The sequence below is a fragment of the Equus quagga genome, chromosome 1 (genome assembly GCF_021613505.1).
Source record: "Equus quagga isolate Etosha38 chromosome 1, UCLA_HA_Equagga_1.0, whole genome shotgun sequence".
NCBI lineage: Eukaryota > Metazoa > Chordata > Mammalia > Perissodactyla > Equidae > Equus > Equus quagga.
In genome coordinates this window covers 123,606,497-123,623,271 of record NC_060267.1, presented here as the reverse complement: position 1 = coordinate 123,623,271, position 16,775 = coordinate 123,606,497, and the positions used below count along the sequence as shown (strand labels likewise).

General features: G+C 38.6%; 1 protein-coding gene and 1 long non-coding RNA gene across 3 annotated transcripts in view; one reads left to right on the top strand and one right to left on the bottom strand.

Moving 5' to 3' along the window:
• The window catches only part of ADAMTS9 (ADAM metallopeptidase with thrombospondin type 1 motif 9), a 166,166-nt gene that overhangs the window by 53,276 nt on the left and 96,115 nt on the right, over nucleotides 1-16,775 (bottom strand). For both annotated transcript variants that reach the window (XM_046672362.1, XM_046672352.1), the window contains exon 28: nucleotides 15,881-16,057. In XM_046672362.1, the coding sequence (XP_046528318.1) occupies nucleotides 15,881-16,057 (177 nt within the window). The remainder of the gene's footprint in view (nucleotides 1-15,880; nucleotides 16,058-16,775) is intronic.
• LOC124245152 (uncharacterized) overlaps nucleotides 1-16,775 on the top strand; it is a 41,124-nt gene that overhangs the window by 15,715 nt on the left and 8,634 nt on the right. The window lies entirely within an intron of this gene.

The following is a 16,775-nucleotide window of genomic DNA, read 5'->3' as shown; positions in this document are numbered from 1 at the left end:
CAAGGCTACCTGGAGATGCCATTCTGCTAGCAGATGGCAGTGCTCGGGAAGACCCACTCATGACTTACGCTACTGCCACAAGCAGTCAGGAACAGACCTGAGAAGCTTAAGTCACCTCTGGGAATGCTTCTGTAGAAAAGCAATCCATGCAGGTTGTCTCTGTACTTTTCTATACCTAACCAATGTCCAGCCCTCGAGCCTCTTCTTCCTCCCAAAGAGCTAGTCTACGTATCATTCAGTCATTTAAAAGACACCAGGACAGAGGTCATTGAATTGCCTCTTCCAGTTTTTCTTTCTCTGCCTATCTGGCCCTTCCTCTGTCAGCTTGGTGTGAAAGGAACATCTTTCCATGCCAGCACATCAAATATCTTACACTGAGAAATTTACAACTTTTGGGGGGAAGTAGTTCATGTAATTAATTTGCTTTAGGGTATATATTAATACCACCCCAGAAGTGAGATCTGCATATCTGAGCCTGTATCAGAGAAATATATCTCAGCAGGAGGGAAAAAGGTCATCTTAACCATTACTGAATTAGATGCGCATCCTCCAACTTTGCATTGCTCTCTTGAGAGTTCAGATAGGACCAAGTCACTGTCAGTATGCACCATTCAAGTCCTTTGTGGCTTTCTTTGTCTCCTCCTGCTTACCTCTTGGTAAAGAAATGGTTGAAAAGTACCACTATGAGAGGATGAGATGAGAAGAAATAAAAACCAGCTAAAATGTAAATGGCTCACAACATGGAAGACTCGGCATTAAAAATGGCTAAAATTATGTTTGACGATTTTCTGTGAATTTAAATTATTCCTACACTACTCTGAGATTTAGTCAAATGGAAATCCAAGAGTTGAGGCAGAAGAGTGTGGTAGTTATGAGCTCAGTTTTGGAATCTATCAGACCTGGTTTGACTAATACTATCTCTTCCCTTTGTGATCTTATGCAACATGCTTGACCACAGTGAGCATCTCTTTCCAATTCTGTTCAACAGAGGTATGAAATGATGGTGAATAAGCATCTCAAACTGAACATGTCCAAAACAGAAGTCCTGATTTTCCTTCATAAATCTCTTCTTCCTATTGTTTGCCTTATTACAATCCATGGAAACTCCATCCTTCTACTTATCTACCATGCAAAATTTGGAGTCTTTCCAACTCCTTTCTTTCTCTTGTATTCCATATCCAAACTCTCAGCTAATCCTTTGGAACTACCTTAAAAATACATCAGAATCCAACCACTTCCGCTGTCAACATTCTCATCTGAGCCACTGTCTTCTCTCATCCGAGTTACTGCAGTGGCTTCTTAATTGTCTTCCTGCTTCCATCTTTGTTCCTCCTGTAGCCTCCCCTAAATTCAGAAGCCAGAGTCATTCTTTTAAGACAAATTCATGTTCCTACTCAACTCCTTCACCCCCAATGGCTTCCTACCTTACTAAATGTAAGCAAAAAGCCCTCCAGCAGTCTAACCTTCCTTTTCTCTCTCCCTCCCATGATCAATCTCCACTTGGCTCTCCATCAATTTCATCTCTAATTTCATATCCTACCACCCACTCTCCTTTATTCCAGCCACACTGGCCTCCTTGCTATTTCCAATTATGACTGGCATACTCCTGTATTAACTTGAAATACCCTTCTCCTCGATATTCAAATAGCTTACTTTCATATTTTTCCCGTATCTCTGTTCAAATGTCACCTTCTTAATGGAGACTTGCCTGACCGCCTTATAATTACAGTTCCCACCTCCTCTTCCATGCTATTTTCTATCCCTGTTTTCTAATTTATTTTTATCTAAGCACTAATCACTTTTTCACAATATATATTTTACCCTTTTTGTTTTGTTTGTTATTTATAGGTTATCTCCCCTCCCTACTAGAATGAAATCTTGATGAGTTCAAAGTCTTAGTGTGTTTTGTTCCTTGCCATAGCCTCAGTGGCCAGAGCAGTGCCTGATTTATAGAAAACACTTGAATACTTGTGGAATACACAAATGAATTCAGGAACAAATGAGCGAATAGTATCTAATACAGCCTAGAGCCATTTATCTCACAAGAATTTTTAAGGATTAAGCAAACAGTCTGCACAATGCTCAGTTCATTGTAAGAACCAAATAAATAAAAATTGCTCTCTCCTATCTCCTGTGTCTATTCAGTCCAAAACTGGCTAAGTACTTTTATGGGTTAATATTTAATTCATAGTTACAGAACTAAATAGTGCACAAGGGCCACCTAAGAGGAAGGTTATCTGAGGATGTAATATAAGATAACAGACGGCAAGTGGCAGAAGCTAAGAACTGAGAATATTACACTGTCCTGAAAAGGCAAGACCAACATTGAAAGTTCAGCCCAAAGCCACTGAGACTATCATATACCCTGAATGTTACACAATGTCATTTCTCTTCCCCGAAAGATGTCACCTTAGAAGAACACTTTGCCGGAATGAAAAATATAGATCTACAGACTGAAAATAGAGTATAAAGAGATGTAATGGACAAGAATGGGCTCTATCTAGACCAGGTATCATCTGCCTCCATTCTGGCTGGAAACATCTAAAAGCAAAACACTGAAGATTCACACTTCTGTTCCAAAATAACGTGTCTAAGTTTGATCCTGAATTTTTAAGTTCCCTTTCATTTAGAAAAAGGCTTTCAAATTATAGGATATCAGGACTGCAAAACCAACATCAAGTCTGAGATTTTGTAACTGGAGAGTGAATTAGACAGAATTAAATCATTGCCACCCTCCTGTACACTCTCTATAAGCTAGCCACCACAAGCCTCTCGATTAAGTGAGGTCATTAGTACCCACATATTAGGATCAGGCCATGTCCAGAAAGACTTTGTTTTCTTAGTTTAGAAGACCCTTCCTTACAGATGTACTGATTGACCTCATTCTAGGATGCTGTAAATGTCCAGGGAGAAGCCAGCCCTTTTCAGAGCTCTGGTCTGAGAATGCTGGGTGACCAAGATCAATTTTTGAGTTCCTTTGAAAACTACTCAAAACCAAGTGAAGTGTTAAAAGGGCCTATTCAAAAATTCAGATCCTAAGGACTCAGCTCTGATGGCTTCTAAAAAGCAGAAGAGAGCTAAACTGGTTTCCACTAGGGCAAGGGCTTGTTTCTTTGATGTGCCACAAGTCAAAATCAGTATTTCTAGAAGTTTTGAAAGCCCTACCAGAAAGCAAGTGGGAAAGCATGGAGTCTGGGTAGTTAGTTGAATGTGGATCCAACAACTACTGAGTGTACGATGTTGAGAAACTTGCTAGTCTCCCTGGAGCTCAGTTTTCCTACCCACATAATGGGCATCATAGGGTCAGTTTTACAAGGATTATATGAAGATTAGTAATAATGCATAGAAAGCACCAGGCCCAGGGCTTGGCTCACAGCAGATGCTCAGTAAATGGGGGCCTTTGTTATTATTTCTCCACTTCCAGTCAAATCCATCTGGCCAACTGCAGATGGGCACCTTGATGCCACATCAAGACAAGTAAGACAAGTAAAATAATTGGTCATCAATTAGGGACCACGATGTGGAGAACCTCTTTCATTCAGAGAAGTGAGCTTTTCATTGGTGACTGCTTCTTATTTGTTTAGGGGAGATTTGCATGCACTCAATTTATAGCCTAAAATCACTGGTAAGACTATAATTAGGTAAAAGGCAAAACTCAATTTTTAATTTGAAAAGGCTTTTTACATAGGTAGTTCACTAGAAATTTAAGTTTCCAACTAATTCTGGAAGGTGGCACCCATTTGCCTTATGAAGAACCAAGATCTCTTCTACATTGGGCACCAGTATGTACGTCTTCTTTTTCTAAAAATTTCTGTGGTCTTCCATCAAATAAAGTTTAAACATTGTGGGAAAAATCCAATATTTCATTAGAGCTTAGGTCCCACCATAAAACTTCTGACGCTGATGACAGTGTCTTGGGTTCATTTTGCTCGCCTTTCTTCTATGGATAGATTTCTTCTCCAATCTCAAAGCTCTGGAGTCACTACTAGTGTTTATGGCCATCATTAGTGACCTTTTTGAAGGAGAAGAATTGAGATTGATTTTCCTTTCAGGACCAGGAGATTCATCATCTAAAATGTTCTCTGTCCCACTGATCTCAGAGTTGCGCCTGCCATTCTGAGAGTATATATATGTGTCTGGGTGGTGTGGACGTTGGGGTTGGTAAACATAAAGCATTTGCCATCTGCTAAAGCAGAAAACACTTACAAAGTGGAAAAAGGGAGGTGTGGAGAGGTAGAACTTCAGAAACTTTCTTCCCCAGAAGTTCATGTACTGAAAGCCATGTTACTGCCACACATCTAGAAAAGCTGATCACTTATGTTTGGCTTCCTCTGATGAGTTTGGAAAAAACAAACAAACAAACAAAACTTGTAGGGAAATAACTGACTGTGAAAACCTGGTGATCTCCACAGCATAAAGATTTATCTTCTTTGAGAGGAGAAAGGGAACAATTTTATAACCTCAAAGACTTCTCTAACTTAAAACGATAAGGATTTGCTATCAAACAGATTTGGGAAATGCTGCAGACTATAACCCCCTAATACCCATGAGAATATGGAAAGGAAAGTTCTGCTGGAAGATAGATATTCACTGAACTACGAGGGAGAGCCGATATTGCTCCCAGGGGCCATTTGCCAATGTGTGAAGACATTTTTGGTTATCACAACCAAGAGGATGCAATATTAGCACCTAGTGGGCAGAGGCTAAGGATGCTGCTAAATGACCTACAATGCACAGGACAGTCCTCCACAACAAAGAATTATCTGGTCCCAATGTCAATAGTGCTGAGGTTTGGAAACCCTGCTTCAAACCTATTTACAACCCATGGAATATTTTCTGTATTGCTGTCATGGTCTCTAATCAGAAACATGGTCTCCCACTTCCCAGATAAAATGCTCACTAGGATTAATCCTACTTTGAAAAAGTACTGAAAGAAAAACTTAAGTAATCAACTCTGGAACCAATTGCTAGATATAGCTGGACCACTACATATGTGCAAATGCTATCATGGATGGGGGAAGCACTGTCTGAAACATAAAATTAAAAGGAACATAGACATATGAAGTATCAGTGCTATCAGAAAAATCCTGATATATGAACATGTTGGGGTAACTCTCGTTTTCTTAGAAATGCTCATCCTCATTTATGCCTTTCCAAAGTTTAACACTCCTGCCAAAGTTGCCATGCAGAATGTCTATGGATCACATTGGGCATACTTGTACAGATTTGCACACATTTACAAGTCCCCCCCCCCAAAAAAAAACCAGAATGCATGACACCACTTGTTGGTTTGCAACTTCACAGTCTAGTGAGGCAACTTTGAGACCTCATATTTTCAGTTCATCCTTGAAAACTGTTGCCTGACCTTGATGGCTTCCTGGAATCTCACATAACATTTCATGGAAAATCCAACTCTCCAGAGAGAAGTGCCTTCTGATATGACCAGTGTCATTCCATGGGGCTTGCAACTGTGACTTCAACTTTGACTCTTGATTATGAGTCTTACCTCTCCTCACCAGATGTCTCCTCAAGGTTTCTCAACCTTGGCACTATTTCAACATTTTGGGTGAGATAATTCTTTCTTGTTGAGGGCTATGCTGTGCATTGGAAGATGCTTAGCAACATCGCTGGTTTCTACTTACTAGGAGCCAATAGCACCCAAACCTATTTGTGACAACCAACAATGTCTCCAGACACTGCCAATGTCCACTGGCAGGGGGTGGGTGGTAAAAATCACCACCAATTGAGAACCACTGAATTATCCCAAGGTTTTAGAAAGTCTTTCAACAGGTTCTCAGAACGGAATTGATATTAATTGACTTGATGCGGGGCAGACACTCAGAGCTTCTTTGTGGATGGGACTGGTAAAGGGCCTGCTGAATGTCAATCCAACAAGGTCAAGATCTCAGGCTAAGGGTCGGGAAGTCCTGGTCTATAGAGAACATGACATGTGCAACGTGCAACCAGTTCCTAGGCACAGCAATGAAGGTCTCAATTACAATAAACAAACACGCTCTTCTGGACAGCACTTCCTCCCTGACATTGTGTCCATGTCCCACCACAGCTAAGGGGTTCCCGGATATTTCACATCTGATTAAGAGATAAGCAACAAGGAAATAATGATTTCATTAAGAAAGGGCAAGTTGCAATGCATGAATAGGTGAGTTGGCTGGGTGACGGCTTTTTATTAAGCGCAAGGAAAACAAATAGCACACATTTTTGAAAAAACTCTTTAGTTTTCAAAGGAATCTGGGCTTTGACTGGAGAGCGGTGGATAAAAAGGGGAGTCTGCATATAGCCAAATATTTACTGGAATTTACTGGCAAGACTTGCAATGAAAGCTTGGATTTCTCTGGGAAAAGGGGAGCAAAACCCCCCAGTATTCCCAGAAGCCTTTCATTTTAGCGGCATGGGTGGGAGGGGGTGGAGGAAGGAAGGGAGAAGCAGATGGGGAGAAGAGGAAATCATGGGAAAAAAGCCAATGAAAAACTAGGAAAGATTCTGTTTATGCCAAGCTCTGGCTACAGCACCCAAATGTATTATGTTATAGTGCAAATCTAAGATTAAAAACAGCTTCCTAAAATGTGTCAGAATTTTTTTAAGTCCTGAAATAAATCCAGACCTACTCTTTGCTTCCTTGTGAAATAAAACACACACTCTGAACATATTTATGTTTCTTTAATAAATTAAAAAAATAACTTATTTTGAAAATTTCAAACTTAAGGAAAAATTGCAAGAACATGACAAAGAACCCCCTCATCCCCTTATTCAGATTCCCCAAGTGCCAACATTTCACCACAGTTGCTGCTCCTTCCCTCCCTCCCTATGTATATATACACATATATGCCATTACTAGTTAGTCTTTTCCAGAACAATTTGAGACATAAGGTCCCATCATCTCCAAACTCTAGTTTCCCCAAGTTAAGGACACTGTCCTGTGTAAATACCACACAACTCTGCCAGTCAGGAAATCACTCTTGATACTCTTCCACCATCCAAAGCTATGTGTTTCTTTTTAACAATTCCTTCCTACAAGCTAGCTCTTTATTTCCATATTTCTAGGCCAATGCAATAAGGATTTCAGCTCCGGAGTCACTGGGCTCACTCATCCATTCATTCATTTATTCATTTCAATATTGTTTACGATATGCCTACTTTGAGTAAGGCACCAAGCTTGAACAGTGGGACTCTTCAGCCCAAAGGAAATGAAGGTTTGGAGCAATTAAATAAATGATTTGGTTAACAGATTTTTCACTTGAAACCTGGTGGCTATGTCTACATTTCTTTCTTTGTCCTAGCTAAGAAAAAGGAAGCAAACCCACTGTTTTTTCCATTATATTTTGCCTCCCTTTATCTTACACAGCTCCCAAACCATAACCAGGTCTTATCATTCACCTGCCATGTGGACAGAGGAATACACCAGTAGTTGGGAGAATGAGCCGTAAAGAAAGGAAGAGAATGCAAGGACAGATCTCAAAGTGGTTGACTGTCCTACCAACAGGAATGAATCAGACCTAGCATTGCCAAAAGAAGAGTTCAACTCTTGTAGCTGAGTTTTAGCTCAAGAAATAGTTTGGAAGATATCTCAGAGCATTTACCGTGTTTTATTTCAACCAGAGTGTTATTAGTGTGAGATCACTTTTTAATAAATTTTAATTTCATCATTCACTTGTAGTGCAAAGCAAATTACATTCTTCAGCAAACCTTATCATCACCAACAAATCCCCTGACTTAAACGAAATCTGATCTATTGTCCTGATTATCCATAGATCTACTGAACAAACACTTCAATTTATTACCTCATTATTCCATTTCTCTTTGTACAATAAAATGTCAGAAATATCGCTCAATGTGTACTTAATAAATACTAGAAGCTTTTTTTCTCAAAATATTCTAAAAGGCCCAAATCTTGCTCTTTATTTGGTTTAATTTTAAGAGAAACAATTTTCTTATACTCATCCCTTTAGAGCTCTGAGCAAAATTTGTAAACGGCTCAATAATTCCACAATGTTTCAAGTAGTTACAATCTAGAAGAACAGAAAATCTTAAATAGTAGACATCCTCTTTCTGCAGAGGTTGCATTTCACCACTTCACCAACTAAACAGTAAAAAGAGGGGATTCCATCTTGGTTCAAATCAGGGGCTTAAAAGTCCGACAGTCCTGGGTTCAAATCCTGATTCAGCCACTTCCCAGCAGTGTGACCTAGAACTAACTGGTGAACTTCTCTGATAGCGCTAACTTCATCAAGTAGAAGGCATTAAATTACATAATGTGGGTGAACTGCTTTGCATAATTCCTAGCAAAAAGTAAATGCTCCAAAATGTGATTGTTATAATAAAAAATCAAAATCCTCCCTATAATTATGGAGGGAAATACATTGTGCAAAAGTCAGTCAGGGGAAAACAGCTCTTTTGTGCATAACTAAAGCTATCAATTCATCCACTTTCTGAAATATTTCAGAGGAAAGTGACTTAGGGAGAATTATTTGAATTATTTTCCATCTTAGTGCATGACAACCTGAGAAAGGGAAAATACATTAATAAGAGCTTCTAAAAAACAGACCACCTAAATAGCTTAATTATAGCTTAATTCAGGGTGTCTCCCTAAAGGAAAAAAAGAAAATTTTAATTTGGCCACTGGAAAAGAGAATTGATGACATCATCAGTCAATTTGCAGGCAAAGTTGTTGCATAAATTTTAATTTCTGGGGGACGTCAGTATAGGGTGGGTGAATGAATCTCCACAAGGGCTTTCTTAACACTTCGGAAGCTAAGTTTGGAGAAGTTAAATGATGAAAATTAGTGATGGAGGAGACATTGCCTCAACTCTGATTCTTCTGATGTGTCTTTGAAACAGCCCCACAAAGCTAATCTTCTCACCCTTCACCTACAGGGCTCAGTGAATGGGAAAAGCTGCCTTCCTGAAACTTTTCCTTCAAAGAGAGAATTAGCTCTTGGAATCCAAGCTTCTACTAGGTGGCTACCTGGTGTTTTCCATTTTTGCCTTCTCCTAAAAAGCATCAATCAAGCCTCGCCCTTTCAGCCCACTGCACACATAAACATTCTTTCTCCTTAACTGAACTTACTGCCACGATGAACTTGAACTCTGAGATGCACAAGAGGAGAGTTTGTTTTAACAGCTGCTTTTACACTGAGCCCCTGGAGTTACTACTCTCAAGACAGCTGGTTCTGATAACCTCTCTTTCACTGTCCTGTTTTTCCTAATGCCCAGCTGTCAGGGAACACCCATTGAAGTGTTCCAAAACAAAGGCATGAAACAGGAGGAGGACAAGAGAGTGGTACATGTTGGATGCAAGGGCATCATACATAGGGAATCCTTACATGCTAACATAGGATTTTTCTCCCCAGCTTATTTTTTTAAGTTTATTGATTTCTTGGCTAGTTGAGTATTAACTGCTAAAGATGTACTGTTGCCTGAGGTTGCCCCTTCCAATATGGTAGCCCCCAGCCACAGGTGGCTGTTTAGAGTAATTAAAATTAAATACAATTTTAAATGTGCTATCTCTGTTGCACTTAGCCACATTTCAAATACTCAATAATAACCACATGTGGCTAGTGGCTTCCATATTGGAAAGCAAAGATAGAGAACATTTAAAAAATTTTTTTTGGTGAGGAAGATTGGGCCTGAGTTAACATCTGTTACCAATCTTCCTCTTTTTGCTTGAGGAAGATTGTCACTGAGCTAGCATCTGTGCCAATCTTACTCTTTTTGTATGTGGGACACTGCCACAGCATGGCTTGATGAGTGATGTGTAGGTCCATGCCTGGGATACCAACCCATGAACCCCAGGCCACCAAAGTGGAGCACGTGAACCACTATGCCACCAGGCTGGCCCTGAGAACATTTCTATCATTGTGGAAAGTTATTGGACTGCGTTGGTCAAGGCATAACCTTGTAGTGAGGTTGTAGTGAAGCTGTAGTGAGGCTTCCAGGGAAAAAAAAAAGTGTCAGTTCTTTAATTATGTGTGTAGTTCGTTTTTATTTAATACCAAATTTTCCCTTTCTCCACCAGAGTGAACAGCTCCGACTTGTTCATTGCTGTATCCTTAGCACCTAGAACAGTGCCTGGTCCAGAGTAGGCACATAAAAAGTATTTGCTGAAAAATTAATGACTTTTTTTAAAGAAATGATCCCAATTTTTTTTACTTCCTCCCTATAAAATAAATCTTCCTCAACTGCCTTTACTAATCAGGATTTGCTCCCAACCAATTAGACTCGGACTCAACCTCTGCCTCCCACTCCACATTCCAAAGTTCCCATTCCTTTCCATTCCGGAAGAACAACTCACTGACGTGAGTCAGCCAGAGGCCCTACACTCCTCCTCAGGGTCTAATAACCCTCCTACCCCGGCTCCCACCACCTTTGGACTTTTTAAAATTGTAAAAACAGAAATCCGTCAAGCCATCACGAAATATCAGCTCTTAGAAGGCAGGAACAGAGTTTCTGATAGGCATACGAACACAGTAAACACTGAAAAAAAAAGGCCAGTTACAGTTTATCTCCAGTGAAACAGATGCAGGCCAGTGTTTTGCTTATTTTGAACATATTTGAGATGAGTGGTTTATAGAGACTTAGTCTACACTGAATACAGGTAAACTTTGTCATAATGTTTCAATTAAAAGCTATCTTATTTTTTATACTCCATGGGGCCTGACCCCGTGGCTGAGCAGTTAAGTCTGTGCACTCCGCTCCGGCAGCCCAGGGTTTCACCGGTTCGAATCCTGGGTGCGGACATGGCACCCCTCATCAAGCCATGCTGAGGCGGCGTCCCACATGCCACAACTAGAATGGACTCACAACTAAAAATACACAACTATGTACTGGGAGGCTTTGGAGAGAAAAAGGAAAAATAAAATCTTAAAAAAATAAAAATAAAAAACAAAATAAAAGCTATCTTATTTTTTATATTCCATATTGATACATCCAAACAATGTGTTTCTTATTTCTTTTTTAAAAGGCACTAGCAGAACGTTTAAGATTTGTCTTCGTTAGTAAAAAAATGTCATATTCATTAAAAATGCATATGCATTTAATGTGATATTCCTTATGGTCAAATCTTTATATCATCCTCCTAATCTGGCTAATATGATATCTATAAAACGAAAGTGAGAGATGTTTTGCCATTCCCTAAATATAACTACTGGCTTGAAGTGTTCATAATTGCTGGATTACAGGAATTTACCAATAACAGTAATTACAGGAATTTACCAATAATAGTAATAAATCCGGATTTTCTGTTGTTGGAGTCAAACGGGCAATGTCAACATTAGCTATATAAGGTTAGATGGAGTTTGAGGCATATCCTTTATTGACTATAAACAGAAGTTTAAAAAATTCATTCGATCATGGGCAGTTTTTTTCTACCAAAATAAGCAGGTTTAATATAGTCAGTATACTGACATTCAAGTCTTATCACTAAAGTAGATTATCACATAGTCAAATGGATTCATAAAAACCTCCTTCATAGGGTAACGTGGGAACTAAATGTGATGTGTATTTGCTTAATGTGGCTTGGTACACAGTAAATACTCAGTACAAGTTTGCTATCATCATCTGCATTGGAGAAGTTATCTTATTTAGCACCTTATAAAAAAATCTCAAACTCATATACAGACTCCCTTATTTCGGTGCTTTCATCCTCAATTACCATAATAAACTACCGCACAAAATGGAGTCTCAGTAGGGGAATGTGGAGCCAATAGGCATCTGGAGTCACCTTTATGATTTATAATTTTTTGAAAAGTGCAGACTCTCTTAAAACTTCCAAGTTTATTGGTACAATATTTTCTTTAATAAGAAATGCTTTCTGAAATGTATTGCAGGTGAACAAATAACAAAATTGACCAATGTTGTCTTTTACAGCTATCTGAACACAAAGAATGAGGTGTGGTCAAATTTATGCACATTAGGTTAGCTTTCTCCCGTACCTAGATCCTATGTTCAGAACCATTTCTCCTAATCACTTATTTTGTCTTCTGGCTATGTTTTATCATTACCTACAAATTCAATAAATGGAGCATTCATATTTCATAGTTGAGACTCAATGAATCAAGACAACAGGATTACAAAAGAAAAAAACCCAACAAAATGTTAAGCCTCATATTTTTGTTTATATCACTAAGCATCATTTCCAATTCTGAAATATTTTTTAAAGTTATCCCTTTAAAATACACATTTTAAACTATCTAATTACAGAAAGCTTGCCAGTTGGCTACTCGGATTTGGGAGAGGGATGGTACAGGTTGGAGGGGATTTACAAAATTAAAATGCATCCTTTTAGAAGCAAAAGAAACATACATGCATTTCTAATTCACATTGCCTATTTGCCTTTACAGTCTGCTGATAAACACTAAATTTTAAACATTGTATATAAAATTAAATAACATGGAAAAAATAAATATGCTTTATTATATAAACACATAGAAATCTGTACTGCTCAAAATATTCAGATAATACTAGGCTTGGCTGCTTAAAACTGTATTCAGAAAATATGGTAACGATATTTACAATCTTCATTTTTGCTAGAGATAGATGCGGTGAGGTGATAAAATACTGATGTCAGACATTTTCTCTTCCTACCTACAGAAGCTGCAAACTTTAGTATGAAAATGAGGTAGACACAAATTCATAAGTTGGCCAGGCAGAAACAAAAGCACAGTTCCTTCGTGAGCTCATAAATTCTCATTATTCAGGTCGACAAGCATTATTCCAAAGCACCTAAAGCAAGGCTCAGAGAACACTTTTAGGTTTGTCATGAAAAACCCAAACAAGCAATTTCTCCTAAGGAGAACCATAGGCGCCAAGATGATCAGCAAGCAGACACATGGGACAATGCAAAAAGGAATGCTACAGGACCGTCTTGGTTAGGTGACATCACCTAGCAACCTTTTTTACTTTATCCCAATGAATCAGCCTACTCTGGAATGCTGTGGATTTTTAACCTACTTTCTGCTGTGGTTTGACAGTAAAGAGCTCTCTTTCAAATTTATCCCTCGAGTCATGGGACGCATGTATTCACTACTCAGTCTGCTCCTGGGACTGGCCGCAGGAGCCAACTGAAAGGCATGTCAGTGTCAGACCTTATTTCAAAAACAAAACATTGCCAAGTAAGAGTGCAAGGACACATTAATAAGAGGACACTAAGGCTGAATTTTTGGAGGACGTTTTTCACAATCATGATTGTAAATCTGCAATGACTTGTGCCAGAACTAAGGGTCTAAGATGGGTACTTGAACCCCACGTTTACAGAAGCTTCATTTTAGAGACTCTAGAAGCCATGCTAACAGCGATTTGGAGTTTGTTTCCTAAACATTGCTCCTTAGTAACAATTGTTGAACTAGGCTATCTCCATTTGACCTTGGAAGAAGCCTACTCACACAGCAGCAGTGCTTTTCCCCAAGATCTCCAGCGTGGGAGTACTGGGGAGAGAAAGCAAGCAGCTCAAGGACTCATTGCTACCCTTGGTTTCTAAGAGATCTAGTTTGCTTTCCGTTGAAAGCAACATGTTAGCACCTCAAATATACCTTTTGTTGTTAATTTCACTGTCAGTTACAATGATGAAGCACCATAGAAGTGGCTTTATGGCTATTAAGACAATTCACTGAGGTATGCTTAAATTTAGAATTACTAAGAAATTGTACCACAGCATCCACAAAAATAAACCTAAAGGTAAAATCAAAATCCTACAGTAAGAATCTGAAAGACTGCCCTCAGACACGTGTATTTAAGTAATATATTACAAACGTATCTATTTAAATAAAATGCTTTTAATTTTTTAAAATCACAATTAAAAGCCTTGCAGAAGTGCCCTTGCTCCCAGACTGCAGAGGCATTTAAATATATATTAGAATAATGATCACTTTGCAAAGGAAGCATTAAAATCATATAGGCAGCAAAAATATTTTTAAAATCCATGCATTCGCTCCTGTGCATAACAGAGCATCAGAATCTGTCTCTTTTTCTCTGTGCGTGTTTTAGAAAACTGTGTGCAGCCCCAAAAAGAACTACTACAATAAAAAAAACTTTACAGTCTTTAGTTAAATTAATTAGCAGATCATATTTCAGAATTTAAGCATTTAAGCTCTTAAAATATCTATGAGGGATGGTGGTGATCCTGTGTAAAAAAAAATCTGAGTTATATATAGAAAGTGTTCAAGGAAGAGAATGCTGTGGAAACTAATGTATATATTATATATAGTATTATATATAGTAGTATAGTATTATATAGATAGTATATATAGTAGTATAGCATACTACTATGTATACTATTATGGTATGGTAGTATAATGCTATATATAGTATATAACAATATATACAATATAAATTATATTATTATATTATATATACACCCATACACTCCTTCTGAGGGTTAGGAGATGTTTTTTGGTCAAAATTAAAGAAACACAACTTCTTAGAGAGCTAGTAGACTTTTTGGAACATAACTCTGGTGTGGTGTTGCTGTTGGCTGAGCAAATGGGGTAAAAGCTTAATGGGCTCAAGAGGGAAAATTTCATGAAAAATAATATGTTAATAGGTGACTTACGGAAGTTGAGGACGTCAGAGGATGTTCCTGACATTCTAAGGTTATTTCTGAACTTTCTCAAAATGTTCATTTGGAAGGGTGCCAGGATTGCAGATAAAATGCTCCGGGTAAACTAAACATCTGACTCAGAGTGACGTTTCTTAAGTTCTTGCATAAAATCCTTACAGCCCAGCTAAATAGTAAATTTGTGATGATACTCTAAATTCTTCCAGATTTCTACTCAATACACTAAGTACAGTGGGTACACAGCTAGTGTTCTACCTGCACACACAGTCTCAGACACTGAAACCCTTGGCTCTTGGAAGCGTCATTAGGTATTAGTCATTACCAGATTCACTTCAGTTAATCTGCTCTTTAGCTGGCTTCAGGAATGGTTAAGACTTTTCCTCAGAACCATATGGAATAAAAAAGGCTTCTGGATATGACTTAATATAATATTAAATTCAGCTTCAGTGCAATTAATGTATTTACAAGAACATTTACTCTATTTACATGAAACAGCCCTAATGGTTCCACAGCTTATGGCACAACTTTGCCAAAGTATTGTTTTGACATAGCTGATCCTTCCGTTTGCAAGAGCTGCCCCAGAAGTTTGCATAGTATTTACAGTGGCAAACCTGTCTGACAATGTCAGCTAAGCAGATAGCAAAGGAAGCCTATGACCAAAGCAAAAAATGGTCTCAAATAGGCTTCGTGTCTTGGTGGAAGAGAGAGAACACTTCAGACACCTTGAAAGGTACCAGGTCAATGAGTCTACTGTTGGTCTTTTGCATTTTCCAAATGATTTCAGTCAATTTTGTGGGCACAGTCTTTGTGGTGATTATGTTGAGAGTTGTACCCGAGTCACACAGAGGCAAATTATAGCCACTGAAGAAAAAATTGTTTTGGCCTCAATAAGCAGGTGTCTTCCCAAAAAAGTCAAAACTACCACAGCTTAGAAAAGGAAAGAATGTCTGCTACTGAGTTGTCTGTCTGCTTAAATAACTCTGAGCTTAATAACTACATGAAGTTATCTAGTCTAAAAAAACCCACAAATATATATAGTTTAGTTCTTCTAGGAAAGGAAGCTACTTCTTGGCATTGGCACCAGGCCTGTATGAGGTACACGTATTCTGTGAAGTCACTTTGGTACTATCATAAAAAATTAATTCTGTTGTATGCCAATATAAAGAAAATAATTGACTATTTATAGCACAGTTTCAGGGATGCCCTCATGAACATGACAATTATCTGTTGCAGAGGAGTGCCCCAGAATATCTTGGAACTGCGTATGCTAGTTAGATAGTTTGGTTAACAAACAAACAGTTAGGGCCGTACCGAACTCCATGGGCCAGTACTCCAGGCAGCGTCTTGTGGACAAGCATGTGTGTTACACTGCTCACGGTCTGGAGGCTTATCAAGAATTTCACAGCTCAAATCTGGAAACCGTTCACCATTGGACCGCTGACAGACCACCAGTCTTGTTCGCAAGCCTCCACCACACAGCTTAGTACACTGGAAAAAGGGAAAGGAAAGCTGTAGTTATTTTATCTGAACAGCCAATGGCAAATTTTCTTTTCCAATGAGAAAAATTTCTTAGCCAAAAATTCTATTATGGCGCTGGGCAAGGTAAGTCTCTAGAGAGAACCAAGCTGAATTATCCACGGTAACCTATGCAACAGACTGGAGCGTCTACCTTAATGGTAGGTAGCGTTTATTGAGTGCTTCTTCTTCATCCGTACTAAGTGCTCCAATATACATTAGCTCAGCAAGAGGAGAGTACAATTATCTGCGGGGGCAATTGAGCTTAAAAGAGGTTAGTTAACTTGATCAAGGTCAATTCAACAGCAAGTGTCTAGGGTAAGATTATAGTCATTTCTTTGACAGATAGAAAACCAAAAATCAAACAAAAAACCAAAAATTCAAAAAACACCCAGTACCAAATAAAGGAAATAATGACTTAGCCAGTTTTATTTTCTGGCAGCTTCCAAGAATTTGTCACCAATCTTTGGTTATTTTGTGACTCCAATCTTCACAGACCTTTATGAGGTTAAAATATTTTATTCTATCTCCAAATCTTAGGATAACTATGACCTTCCCCTAGGATGAATAAACAGTGTGGTGGGAATGTTGGATAAAGTTCTGGCTCCTGGCTAGATCCAAACTTCTCAGGCAGGAACAAGTTGTATTTCTTGGACAGTATTGCTGTGCTCACATCCAGGAACACTGACAT